This window comes from Fundulus heteroclitus, unplaced genomic scaffold (genome assembly GCF_011125445.2).
Source record: "Fundulus heteroclitus isolate FHET01 unplaced genomic scaffold, MU-UCD_Fhet_4.1 scaffold_531, whole genome shotgun sequence".
NCBI lineage: Eukaryota > Metazoa > Chordata > Actinopteri > Cyprinodontiformes > Fundulidae > Fundulus > Fundulus heteroclitus.
This window is the reverse complement of record NW_023396958.1, coordinates 32,707-46,710: the sequence shown is the minus strand read 5'-3', so window position 1 is coordinate 46,710 and position 14,004 is coordinate 32,707. Positions and strand designations below refer to the sequence as shown.

At 44.7% G+C, this 14,004-nt stretch overlaps 1 protein-coding gene across 1 annotated transcript in view; it reads left to right on the top strand.

Annotated features, from left to right (window-relative positions):
• Nucleotides 1-14,004, top strand: part of LOC105927973 (pecanex 2) — a 55,404-nt gene that overhangs the window by 24,620 nt on the left and 16,780 nt on the right. Inside the window, exons 18-30 of the mRNA XM_012865009.3 lie at nucleotides 43-134; nucleotides 384-493; nucleotides 1,559-1,679; nucleotides 2,140-2,232; nucleotides 2,316-2,466; nucleotides 3,926-4,067; nucleotides 4,158-4,335; nucleotides 6,492-6,600; nucleotides 7,039-7,168; nucleotides 9,611-9,669; nucleotides 9,822-10,037; nucleotides 13,301-13,554; nucleotides 13,667-13,900. Coding sequence (XP_012720463.2) covers nucleotides 43-134; nucleotides 384-493; nucleotides 1,559-1,679; nucleotides 2,140-2,232; nucleotides 2,316-2,466; nucleotides 3,926-4,067; nucleotides 4,158-4,335; nucleotides 6,492-6,600; nucleotides 7,039-7,168; nucleotides 9,611-9,669; nucleotides 9,822-10,037; nucleotides 13,301-13,554; nucleotides 13,667-13,900 — 1,889 coding nt within the window. The remainder of the gene's footprint in view (nucleotides 1-42; nucleotides 135-383; nucleotides 494-1,558; nucleotides 1,680-2,139; nucleotides 2,233-2,315; nucleotides 2,467-3,925; nucleotides 4,068-4,157; nucleotides 4,336-6,491; nucleotides 6,601-7,038; nucleotides 7,169-9,610; nucleotides 9,670-9,821; nucleotides 10,038-13,300; nucleotides 13,555-13,666; nucleotides 13,901-14,004) is intronic.

Here is a 14,004-nt window from a genome sequence, read left to right as displayed (position 1 = left end):
TGCGATGCCTTTTTCATTTTGAAATTCATTTGTGTGTCCTAGCTGCCACGAGTCTCATCTCAGCGATCTACAGCATCCTCCGCAGTCTGGCCGCTCTCTCCTTGCTGTACGGTTTCTGTTTTGGAGCTCTCAAGGTACGTAATTAAAACTGAACGTGAGCAGATTCAGTTTGTATGTTTTCCTCAATTTTAAACTTAAACTGAGTTTCAGGCTTTCATCGGTGCTTCTAGTGCGCTGCGGGCCAAATATCATCCATGTAGTCACTTTACAGCACCACTTGTGATGTTGGAAATGCAAAATTGCAGCTGGAAGGCAAAATAGTCTTAGTTGTGGAGGAAAAATGTGGACTAAAGAGCGGTGTGTGTGTTTATTTGTGACCACAGGAGCCGTGGGATGAACAGCACACCCCCGCCCTGTTCTCTGGTTTCTGTGGCCTTTTGGTCGTGTTCTCCTATCACCTCAGTCGACAGAGCAGTGACCCCTCCGTGCTGTTGTGAGTATCTGTGTGTTCTTGTACTTGCAGCTGAGCCAATCAGGTTTAGGGTGGGGCTAGGGTTAGCTATATAAATATATGTAGGGTTAGGGTGGGTTTAGTATCAGGGTTAGACCATAGAAAGGCCTGAAAACAAATGGAAGTCATTGGAAGTCAAGGCACAGTCCTCACTTTGTATTTTACACAAAGTGTGTGTGTGTGTGTGTGTGTGTGTGTCTTCCTGATGAGATGTGAGCAGATTGTTATCAGGAGATGTGTGCTTTGATGAGAAAGTTTACAATTTCTAATGCTTTTATTGGCCCCTTTTTTGCTTTTTAAAATGTAGTAATGTGAATACTTATGTGTTAAATCATATGCTAGATTTAACATTTTTGCTATTCTATTTTTAAAATACCTTTTACGACAGGAAACAAAAGTTAGAGTTTTACACTTTGATGTGTAGGGATTTAAGACATTTTTAAAAATCCAGTCTGCTGCATAAAATAATGGAAATGTGGATATTTAGATGTCATCTTTAAGTAGTTTGGTAACATTAGTGCCTTGCAAAAGCGTCATTTGTTCCTGTTACAGCAACTAACTTTGTTGCTTTTCATTGGGATTTTAAACAACTGCGTCTCTGATCAATGCTGCTCTTTCCCAGCGTGCCAGTTTAGGAGCACGGCCATGTTTCTGTAGATTATGGTCGTGACGTCGTTTTTCCAAGGTCAGGTGAGGGATGAACAGAGATCCGTGAAATATTTAAAGCTTGGGTTTAAGAACCCGAACTCTGCTTTAAACTTCACAAATTTGTCTCTGACCTCCTCTGTTCGATGGCCTTCCTGGTGATTTTTTTTTTGGTGCTCTAATCCTCTTCATCAAAGCTCTGAAGCCTTTACAGAGCAGCTGGAGTTATACTGGGATGAAACTACGCTCAGATAGCCTTTATGAGTGCGCACTACTTTGTAAATACGCAGACGTCTGTGGCTGTGAGACGACAAGGATGCGATCAACTTCTAAGGCAGGGAGAGCTTTTGTGAGGCAGCTTAAAAATCTGATGGAACATATTCTCCCTTTTTTTATTTTTAGATCTCTTATCAAGTCAAAATTGATGCCCGCGCTTGTGGAGAGCGAGGAGGAGGAGGAGGAGGAGAAGGAGGAAGACGGCGACATCAAAGACCCGCTGCCTGAGAAGCTGCAGAGCTCCATGGTAACTGTGGAGCATCGTGTGAGTCGGCTTGATGCCGGCTGAGGATGATGTTTGGATTATTAGCAGCCAGTGAATGCACGACACACTCCCGGCTCTAACTGGACAATCCGGCTCGCAAAAATAATTACAGCCAGACAATCAATACGAATAATGACAGGGCTGCTGTGAATTCATCTGTGAAAGCAGGGCAGGCTGGAGTAAAGTCAACGCAGGGAGTAAGACAGAGCAGCTGTTGATCAGAGCTTGTGATTACTGGCTAATCTGCAACACACACCTCTCTTGACCAATTAGAGCATTAGAGAAAGGGTTGGGAACCTCTCCACCTTTCACTGGCTGATGGTACTCTGATCGCCAAGAAACTAAAGCCACTCACACATAGACGTAAATGATGCGCCCTAGATGAGCCTGAAATATGAAAGACGATTCTGGCTAATTGGAGCTTTCTCTCCAAAATCCGCAGAAGGAGATTCTCTTATCGGATCTGGTGGTTTGCTCCGTGGCCTACATCCTAACCTTCGCCATCACAGCCAGCACCGTGTTCCTCTCCCTGAAGGTGAGCCTCTCTCTTGTTTTCTGCTTCAACGCGTTATCACGGCCCTTCCTCCTGACCTTTTCTCTCCTCCGGCTCGTACGCAGCCCTTTGTGACCATCGTGCTGTACGCTCTGGCGGGGACGGTCGGGTTCGTGACCCACTACCTGATCCCTCAGCTGAGGAAGCATCACCCTTGGTTGTGGATCTCTCATCCGGTTCTCAAGACCAGGGAGTACTACCAGTTTGAGCCCAGAGGTTTGCATCCATGATGGTCTGAGATGGAGATAATCCCATCCTTAGCATGGATGTCATAATGGTTTTTGGGCTTTGAAATGACCTTATTGAAACTGTTCCGTTTCCAAGGTGATTTATGTTTTTCAATGTTTAAAAAAACTCAATGTTTAAAAAATCTGTGTGATTTCCTCTTCTCATATGGTCAAAATCATTACTTTTACATCCACCATGTTTGATTTAAAGTCTCATAGCAAGTTGCGGATTGACCCAATGCTTTTCTGACCTTGTACAGCTTTAAGTCTTTAAGGACTTTTGGCCTCTTGTCCTGGCAGAATTTGGTAGAGTTCATTAAAACGGCAGGTTTCGTACACTTCATTCATTTTTAGGAGACGCCGAGGACATTTCAGAGCTCAATGTTTTCCTTTCCGGGATTGTCGTCCCGCTGTTTCCACCACCTAGCTTTTGATTTGGGGTAAAGTTTAATAGTTTGGAGACAGTCCTCCATTTTTATTGTTCCACCCACCATTCCTATGGAAATAGACCCACAGCATGATACCTCCATCGCTGTGCTTAAATGTGTCCTTTGATTGGAAAGGCTTACCTTAACTTTTTACAAACTACTTCCTGTAATGGAGACCAACTAGTTTAGCCTTTGTGCACTTCAGGCGTTTAGGCTTGATTCCTGTCTAGTTTAAAAGGAGGTGATTTCAGTGCAGGGGCTTCTTTCTTGTTTTTGCAAGCAGTGACAGTCGTTTCCCGTTTCCCTGAGTTTCCATTTCATCGTAGGCTTTAGCCCTGGTGGTTTTGGGGCTTTCACTGAACATCCTAAATATTTATCTTTCATCTAGGGGTGACAGTTTGGGTCTGATGGTTCAAACTTGAACACCAGTGGGTGTTCCAACAGGAAAGTGATCCCAAACCGCATTAAAAGTGGTTCTGGAGTTAAAAAATCAAGCTAAAACATTGCCCCTGGGATGGCCACACCCTCAACTATCCAGAAAATGTGTGAACTGTGGTGAAATGCCGGCTCTGTATCAGGAAACCAGAGTAATGCTAGAAGGTTTCTGATGGTTTAAAAAGCACGCGGCTGAGATGCTAACCTGCTAAGAGGCATTTATGCAGATATTAGTTGGGTCTTATTTACACAATTGGGTCATTATATGCATCATTTAAGCTCTGTGGGAATCTGAGAAATATTCACATTAGTTTGAAACATGTGCACCCAATATTTGCTTTTAAGTTGCTCATTGTGTCATCATTCCACCTGAAAACAGAACCGTTCAAATAATTACCAACATAAATCCGTGTCGCATTCATGGCTGTGTTGACTGCATAGAAACACCTCAGGGGAAGCGAACACAGAATGTGGCTGGGTCATAAGTCAAGACAAAAATAAGTCTTTTTGCATATTTACTGCTAATATTTATCATCACCAGAGGTTATACAAACCTGAGAAACTTCCTCGCTGCTCCTGTTTCAGAGGATGCTGTGCTCATGTGGTTTGAGCGTCTATACGTGGGGCTCCTGTGCTTTGAGAAGTACCTGGTCTACCCTGCCATCGTGCTGAGCGCCCTCACTAATGATGGCTTTGCCCTCAGTCACCGCAAGAAGCTGGGAATCCAGTGAGTGGTGGCAGAAAAACAAACCGACTCTTAAAATGGGCTGAATGAGCCGTCTGAAGCTGCTGTCTGACCTCTTTGTGCTGCTTGCAGCTGCGACGTTCTCCTGACTACAGTCGCCGGACTGAAACTCCTGCGTTCGTCCTTCTGCAATCCCAGCTTCCAGTTCCTCACGCTTCTTTTCACCCTCATTTTTTTCCACTTTGACTGTCCGCACGCCTCTGAGAGCTTCCTGCTGGACTTCTTCATCATGTCGATTGTCTTCCACAAGGTAAGGCACAATCAGCCATATTTCTTATGATATTCCAGAATTATCCAGAATTTTAGCGAGTATAACAGTTTAGACCAGAGGTTTCCGTGGATTTGACCTTCAGTTCTCAATGCATCCATCCGGCTTTAGATTCTTGGGCCTTCCAGTGTGGATGCATAAAATGACGGGCAGTTTCCTGGCATTTCACGCAACGCTTAAACTTGAACTTTTTAAGGATTTTAGAGCCAAAGTACGGCGTACCAACGTACAGTCATGTGAGAAAAATACGGCACCCCATTAAATATTCAGTTCTTAAGTAAGAAATATTCACATATTGATTCAGTCAACCCCCTTTGGCATTTTTCATGTCATGCTGCCTCACATTCAATAATTAAAATGGATTGTTAGAAAGTTTGCACCATTTCACTACTTTGACAAGTTCTGCTCAAGAACCTCCCTGTCTTTAACACCATAAGATAAGATAAGATAAGATAAGAAAAGATAAGATAAGATAAGATAAGATAAGATAAGATAAGATAACATAGGCTTTATTGATCTTACATTGGAGAAATTCACATGTCACATCAGCTCAGTAACCAATAATCAGAAGAAGGTGTCAAACGTAGGACGAGGTGCATCGGTTATATACAGTGTGTCCTCGTTTTTACAGTGGATCCAAAAAAAAAAGAAGTAGATAAGAAAAATAAGAATAAAAATACAAAATAGAAATATTTCCCTCCATCTTTCCCTCCACTCTGACCAGTGTCCCTGCTGCTGAGACACATCCCCACAGCATGATGCTGCCACCACCATGTTTCACAGTAGGGATGGTGCTCTTAGTGTAATGGAATTTGTTGCATCAGTACCAGACGTAGCAATTTCCATGGTGGGTGAAAACTTCTGTTTTAGTCTCAACTGACCAGAACACCCCGTGCCTTTTGGCAAACTCAAAACGTGCCCACTTATTTTTAATACAACGTAACGGCTTTTTTTCTGGCCATTCTTCCATAAAGTCCAGCTCTATTCAGCATACAGCTTATTGAGGTCCTATAGACAGATCCTCCAGTCTCTGCTGTGGAGCTCTGCAGCTCCTCCACGGTTACCTTTGGTCTCTGTTGATGCCCTCCTGGAGCTCTGGTGGAGGGCAGTGTCTCAGTTGCAACTTTGACAAATAGCTGTTAGGTTTTATGCAAATTATGCAAATGTGTCCTAGATGATACCTTTAAATAAAAGAATGATGGCCTGCAGTATTTATAAGACATTTCACACAGAAACTGGGATGTTGGCCAGAGAAAACAGCTCCATCTGATGTGGACGTGAGGGTTGTGATGAACCAGACAAGTTCACAAGCCTGTATTAAAATGAGATAAATGAGTTAACAAGATACAGTGAGATAAAAAACATTTAGCCATAACAGAGAATGAGGCTCATTACAAACTGCCTAGATAATAATGCTGAATTTATAACCTGCTTCGGATCAGTTTATGCTCATAATATCAGCCCAAAGCATTAACAGATTCATTTTCACATTCAACTGCAGATAGAAGAAGACTAAAACTACGTCTTTATGTCATTAGACTTAGACAACTTTATTGTCATTTTGTATGTACGGAGTGCATACAGAACGAGATGTTGTTGCATACAGCTTACGACAGTGTAATGGGATTACAGGTGGAATAAGGCAGCGCTACAATATAAAGTGCAGCAGTGATCAGATGTAACACTGCAGGAGAAAAACAGCGTGCAAGAGCCGTATACAGAAGAATGTTCATCAGACATGATACTGAATTCAGATGCAGGATTTATTGCCTGAATCTGTTTTCCTTCTGACATGAAGATTTAATGCTGACTTGACACCAGAGGCCAGTTTGCTCATCACTGGGGCTTAAACTCAGCCTGTTGACACATCTTGCTGACACTCCTGTTGCTCTGCAGAGGCTTTGCTAAGTCTGAGAACATCACAGGACGGGACCCTGTCAGCTGACAAATCTCTGGTCACAGGGATCCTGAGCAGCCGAAAAGCAACAGAAACATATTATGTAGCATGGCAGGTTTTTTAGGAACATTTCTGGGGGTTTGCACACATTCCCACTGCAAATGATCCAGAATGAGGTTTTATTCACGTCAGACTGACTCTGTGTTTTTTGGTTTTCTTTCTTTCTTTTTTTTTTGTCCAGATGCGTGAGCTGCTGCTAAAACTCCACTTCATCCTGGTTTACATCGCTCCCTGGCAGATAGCCTGGGGAAGCGCCTTCCATGCCTTTGCTCAGCCTTTTGCCGTGCCTCGTATCCTTTCTTCAAATGGCTTACCATAAAAATAAATTAATTAAAAAAAAAACATTTGCTCCCTCACAGTTTTGTTTCTGATTTTGGGTTTTTGTGTCATTTAAATGTTTCAGATAATCACAGCGACGGCTTCAGTCAGGCAAAGATAACCTGAGTAAATACAAACAAAGTTTTTCAATAATAATTACATTGGATAAAAGCTATCTAATATAAGCTATGAGACAACGTTTGGTCAGCTTTTTTCCCTTTATGAATAGGCAAACTGCTTTATGTATTTACTCAGGTCAGTTTTATATCTTCAAATTTGTTTGCTTATATGAAACATTCAAATGTGACAAAACAGCAAAAATAATGTTAATCTTTAACGATGTCTGAGTGTTTGAAGGTGGGTTTGTTCTACCTTTTATTTCCCTTCACCTCCATCTGCGTTGTGTCCAGACTCAGCCATGTTGCTGCTACAGACTCTGCTCACCACCGTCTTCTACATCCCGCTGGCTCCCTTCCTGGGGAGCGCCATCTTTATCTCGTCTTACCCGCGGCCCATCAAGTTCTGGGAACGAAACTACAAGTAAGGCCTTTACTGTCTGCTGAGGGCTGAAGGTGCGGGAACACTGTTGTCCAAACTGGAAAACATCCCGCAGGCAGCTTGTCAACACAGCTCAGTTTAACTCACAAGTAATATGGTCAAGACTTCATTCAGTTCAATAAAATTGTATTTATATAGAGCCAATTCATGAAACATGTCAGCTCAAGGCACTTTTCAAAGTCAAATTCAATCAGATTATACAGATTGGTAAAAAAAAATGTCCTACATAAGGAAATCAGTTGATTTTATCAAAGTCTTGACAAGCAGCATTCACTCCTGGAGAACCGTAGAGCCACAGGGAGAGTCGTCTGCATTGTCCATGGCTTTGTAGCAATCCCTCATACTGAGCAAGCGTGGAGCAACAGTGGAAAGAAAAACTCCCCATTAACGGGAAGGAAAACCTCCAGCAGAACCGGGCTCAGTATGAACGGTCATCTGCCTCGACCGACTGGGGGTTAGAGAAGAATCAAAATGTTTTCCTAGTCTTTCAGCTTTTTCTGGATATGTTTAGAAGACGTTAATTTGTTATCTACCAGAACTAGTTAATCTAACAGGAACACTGCTGAAGGAAAAACACCTTCCGCCTCCTTCTCAACCTGGCGGCCCACCAACACTGAGCAGATGTTCCCTCTCTGGTCCCTCTTACTTATTGATTTCCACCAGAGGCGTCTAAAAATACTTTGGCAGCTTTGTTGTGTAATCTCTCACAGAGACTATATTTAGGGCCAGAATGAAATCCTTGATGTTAAAAATCGCCTGAGCCTGAGCGCAGCAGTTGTCAGTTTGAGTCCCGATGTGCCTTGATGCAGCTGTGGGGACCGGAGACTTTTTAGTTTGCCTTGCAGCTTCCAAAAACACAGCACCTTGTAAAAGTTTTCAAATCCCTGGGGCTTTTTCACATAACGTCACAAAACAAACCATAAACCTTAATGTTTTTATTTGGATTTTATGTGACAAACCTGCACAAAGTAAGGCATGATTGTAAAGTGGCAGCTGGGATATCCAGCTCTTACCGCAAACATAAATCTATAAAGTGTGGCGTGCATTTGTATTCTGCTCCCCTGAGTCAACACGTTCCAGAGCCGCCTTTGGGGGTCTTTTAAGATCCATCTCTGCCAGATTTGCACATCTAGACACAAATATTGACCTTTTGTTTGCAAACTATGTGAAACAATATAATTTTTTTTTATAGGATTTCAATTGGATGCTGTCTGGACTTTGTCTGGGTAGCAAATGAATCCGTTTTGATCTACACCATAGTTTCTTAGCTCTGGCTGCATATTTAGGGCTGTTGTCCTGCTTCAAGGTGGCCCTCCACCCCAGTCTAAAGTCTTTTGTAGCCTCCAACAGGTTTTCTTCCAGAGTTAACCTTTATTTAGCTCCCTACACCTCACCATCATCTCTGCCCAGCTCCTCTCTTTCAGATGAATAAAAATAGAGCATGATGCTGCCACCACTCTATTGGGGATGGGGTCTTCTTTTAACTTTTCCCAGGCTAGATTCTTCCACCTGAGCGGTGGGTCTCTGCAGCTCCTCCAGAATCCCCATTGGCCTCTTTGGCTGTTTCTCTGATTAAAGCTCTCTCTGTTCCTGGGTTGTTAATTTAGGTGGACAGCAACCGTTTTGGTAGGTTTGCAGCTGTGCCATATATATTTTTTAATTTTTAAGACAACGGGCTGAACATAGCTCTGTGAGATGTCCTTAATTCTTAAACTTAATTCTGCTTGAAATGTCTCCGAGACGTTTTCCCTGAGGTCTTCAAGTTACGGTTTGTTCTCTAATGTCCTCAGAGAAACCACATTTTTACTGATACTCAGGACTCTATCTCCTAATTAGGTGACGTCTAAAGGTGGATCGAATACAAATGCATGCCGCACTTTTCTGACCTTTATTTGTCAAATGAATTTTTTTTTTACTGAAAACCAGCTCTCGCTCAGCTTCAACTTCAGAGTTGTGCAGCAAGCTGTCCCACAAATACAACAGATAGTGGCTTGTAGTGGTGAGGTGACAGAAAGTGTGAAAACACGGTAGTCTTTCTGATGGTCTCCATAGTTTTTCTTTGGACTTTTGGTTTCTTTGGATGTATTTTCTTTCCTGACTATGAGGGCATAAGTGTCTGCCTGAAATAAATAATAAGTTTCAGTTCAGCCAAAACTCCAAATCTCCAACAGATGAAGACAATCCAATGAAGGGAAAAATCCCGGGACAGAACCCGAGAGATGGATCATCCTTCAGCTGATCCTCTGCCAGGATTTAGGCTGACGTGTCTTGGGGAGAAATCTCCTTCTTGCTGCAAAGATACTATTTCAGTTATTTTGGCAGATTTTTATAGATTCAACTAAAGGCATCTGAACGTTTATCTGTGTGACACACTGCTAATAACCAAAAGCCTAAAGAGCCTCTTTTATCTCCTGTTCCTCTCAGCACGAAGCGCATAGACAACTCCAACAGCAGGCTGGTGTCCCAGGTGGACAAGGAGACAGGTTTGTCCTCTCCAGCTACAGTTTTGTTGTTTATATCCCGCATTTTTCTTTGCTTCTGTCGTCCTTCACACCAGGCCCCATCAACTTCTCTCTGATAAAAACAAAGAATAAAAACAGAACCTGCTGTGTCGTCTCCTTTTTCTGTTCGTTAGGCTGTGATGACAACAACCTGAACTCGATTTTTTACGAGTACCTGACTCGCTCGCTGCAGCATTCGTTGTGTGGGGACCTCATGCTGGGTCGGTGGGGCAACTACAGCGCCGGAGACTGTTTCATCCTGGCTTCTGACTACCTCAACGCCCTCGTCCACCTCATCGAGATCGGCAACGGCCTCGTCACCTTCCAGCTCAGGGGGCTGGAGTTCAGAGGTACTGGTGGACCTTCCCTCCTGCCTCCTTGTAAAAATATTCATACGCCTTAAACTTTCTCACATGTGTTTTACTTGGACCTAATGTGACAGACCAACATAATTAGTGCATGATGGTGAAGTCCAAGGATCACGATTCATGTTTTTCAAAGGACTCTGACAACCCTAAATAAGACCCGGTGCAGCCAATGGCCTTCAGAAGTCAGCTAATTGGAGTCCACTTGTGTCGATTCACCTAACTTTAAATGCAGATGTTCTGTGAAGGCCTCAAAGGTTTGTTAGAGAACATCGTTGAGCAACCGCACTGTCTGGTCCTCGAGGCAAAACCTTTGGAAGGTCCCCAAGACCCGGTTTAAAACTCGAGGGGACCTGTCCTTCCAAGCTGTAGCCCCCAGACTGTGGAATGCCCTTCCCCGTCTCTCCGTGTGGCCGACTCTGTTGAATCCTCTAAAAAAGCAGCTGAAGACACTTTTATTTAGACTAGCGTTTACTTAAATGGACATATTTTGGACGTTATCCTGGTAAGCTGTTATTGTTGTAACGGTGCCGTATACATTTATTTTTTATTTTATATTAAAATTAGGGCTGGGCAACGATTAAAATATTTAATCGCGATTAATCGCACTGATTAATCGCAATTAATCGCGATTAATCGCATTGTATTTACAAACTCCAAGAATGAATTCAAAAGTAGTGTAAAGAGCACTTTTATTTTAATGTTCTGCTGCCATATGAACAAAAGTGTTGTAACATTTGTAGCAATTATCAGTAACACATATTTAGTGTAAAGCTCAACTTAAACATGTAAAACAAAAAATAGCAATAATAATAAATTAAAGCTTATTGCCACTGACAGGGAATTCTCTTTATGGGGAAAAAATCTACCAAAAACAGGCAATTTCTGAGGTAACAGCAGGGAGCAGCATTACCATTTTATGTTCAATACCAAAGTTTAACTTGGCAGTGGTTACAACTAACTTGTTTCTGTCATATTCCATGCTGGAAGAACTTTAAACTGAAATGCTTGCTAACTCGATATGCTTGCGTTTATTTGACGTTGACACGCGGTTTTTTGTTGTTGCTTTCTCGCGTGCATATAGTGAATGGCAGGGGGAAAACAGGCAAAAACACATGGATACTTTGAAACGAGAAGCGACTTCACCGACGGCGTCGATGCAGACCCCCCGCTCCGCTCCGCACAAAACTTGTTCCGGCCGCCAACTCACCGCCTCGCCTCGCCTAAGCTCGCTCGCGGTACCTGCGGGAAACACCGCCTTCCGCATGTCAGCTGTGTTTTTTTCCGGCCAGCACCTTTCTTCCTCTTTGAATCTGAGGCTGGGCTGACAGCGAGGTTATTGGCGCATTATCGCCACCTACTGTTCTGATTCAAACCCCTACACTGCAGCAACAGACCTTCACAAAATAAAAGCATGTGACCAACATGCGTTAACGCGCGTTAAAGAAAATATCGCCGTTAATAGTCTAATGAGTTAACGCGAAATTAACGCGTTAACTTGCCCAGCCCTAATTAAAATAGTAAATGTTGGCAGAAGAGACAGGCAGGAATGGCAGGAGACCGCGGAGTCAGGATTGACCGGGTGGATGTAGCAGGAACTTGGTGACCAGGCGATGCAGGCAGACACAGACTTGACCAGATGATGCCGATGAGTCTCCTGCGAGGGTAGACCCTTCAGGAACAACCTGAACCAGGCGGCGCACACAACCACTAGTAAAGCCAACTAGCGAGGCCGGGGCGAGAACAGGTCTACAGGATCAGCAGGCTGGGCGCTACAAACACTGGGGCGAAACACACGCAGGCAGCGAGGCGAGAGACGTTCTGGCAGGGAGTGATTGACTGAGGCAGGTATAAGTAGGCAGTCAACCAGGCGGGAGGACTAGAGGATAATAATCAGTGATGGAGTCGATTATGGTGAGTGAGCAGTGACTGGGAGATGGCTGAGATGAGCACGAAGTGGAGAACGATCAATCAGTTCAAAAAACACAAAACAAAGACTAAATCATGACAAGGTTAGGTTATTATAAACAATATCCCAAACTCTGAGCAAATCAAGGAGCACTGCTCTGTCCACCAGCTGAAAATGGAAAGCCTACCAACACCTGGCCGCCCACCTACCTGCCCGGCTGGCAAAGAGAGCAAAACTCAGGTGGCAGCCAAGAGGTGTGGGAAATCCATCAAAGGAACATCGCTTAGCCATGAGGGCCACAGATTAGTGGCAAGAACTTACGCATTGTTGAAAGAAAGCCATGAGCCGTGTTCAGCAGTTTGCCACTAGCCGTGTAGGGGACACAGCAAACATCTGGTCCGATGAGGAAAAAAACGTTGGTTTTACTCAAACCAACATGTGTGGTGCAAAGCTAGGGCTGCATCTAAAATCAGCTAATTGGTAAGGACTCTCCTGTAATGCTTTGCACCATAAGAAGCTGATATTCAAGCCAGACACGGAGTACGTTTAAAAAGTTTATTGTAAAAGATTGGAGTAGGTGACAGGCAGACGATGACGGGGTTGGTGGAGCAGGCTGGGAGAAGTCAATGGCAGGCTGAGCAGGTGATGACTGGGACCGGCTGACAGGTTGTAATGGCTGAAAGAGTCTAACCAGGTGATGGTGAGCAGCCAGGAGGAAACAGCCTTGACGGAATCCACCAACCAGAAAACAGTCTGGGTCTTGACCAGAATCAGCAGAGCTAGCAGTAGAACCAGCAGCAAAAGGACGAGCACATCAGTGAGGGCAGGTCACGCAGGAACACCAGGTCTGGTAGGCTGAGCACACGAGCAGCGTTCAGGCAGTGCAAACCAGACGGTCTGGCAGTGAGTGGCTGTGGGAGGCAGGTATGAATAAGCAGGGTGAAACCAGGTGAAACGACTTGAACCTGGTTAACAGCACCAGCTGAAGCGGATAATGTGGAGTGGGGGAAAACAGCCAATCAGCCCCAAATAAATGTTCAGAGGCACTCTCCGTCCAGCCTGACTGAGCTTGAGCTGTTTTGCAATGAAACAAGCAAAAAAATGTGGTCTCCAGCTGTACAACACTAGTAAAGATTTACGCCAAAACAGCTTGTAGCAAAAAGGTCTACCACATGCTAAGAGTTGAAGAAATTCTAATTTGTCCAAGTCCGATCAGAGTGGGTGTTCCCTAATTGGCCGAGCCCAGTACTCAGCGCCTACCAGAGGGAGGCAGAGACAGACTAGCACACACGCTGCCAACGTCTGCTTCCCGCCGATGACCTCTGTGTGGTCGTCTCAGGTACCTACTGTCAGCAGAGGGAGGTGGAGGCCATCACAGAAGGCGTGGAGGAGGACGACGGCTGCTGCTGCTGCGAGCCGGGCCACCTGCCTCACATGCTGTCGTGCAACGCCGCCTTCAATCTCCGCTGGCTGGCCTGGGAGGTGACGGCCACCAAGTACCTGCTGGAGGGCTACAGCATCAGCGAGAACAACGCCGCCACCATGCTGCAAGTGTACGACCTCCGAAAGCTGCTCATCACCTACTACCTGAAAGTACGTGTGCTCTGCGGTGCGAAGGCCCCACACGTGGAGCGCGTTAGGCGTGTACGCGCGTAGGCAGAAAAACACGCGGCTTTTACCTCTCTGCCTCCCTCCCCGCTCACAGAGCATCATCTACTACCTGGTCCACTCGCCCAAGCTGTGCGCCTGGCTCAAAGACGCCAGCATCCAGGAGGCGCTGCAGTCCTACACCAAGTGGCACCACATCGAGCGGGACCCGCAGGTCTTCAGCGTGAAGATCGACGAGGACTACGTGCACTGCCTGCAGGGGGTGACGCGCGCCAGCTTCTGCAACGTCTACCTGGAGTGGATCCAGCACTGTGCCGGGAAGATGGAGACGGTACCGACGGCTTTATTACGGGGTGTCGGATGTAAAAAAAAATACATTTCTTCTTAACGTCTGTTAAGGAGAAATGTAATAATTAGAATAAAATAAATAAATAA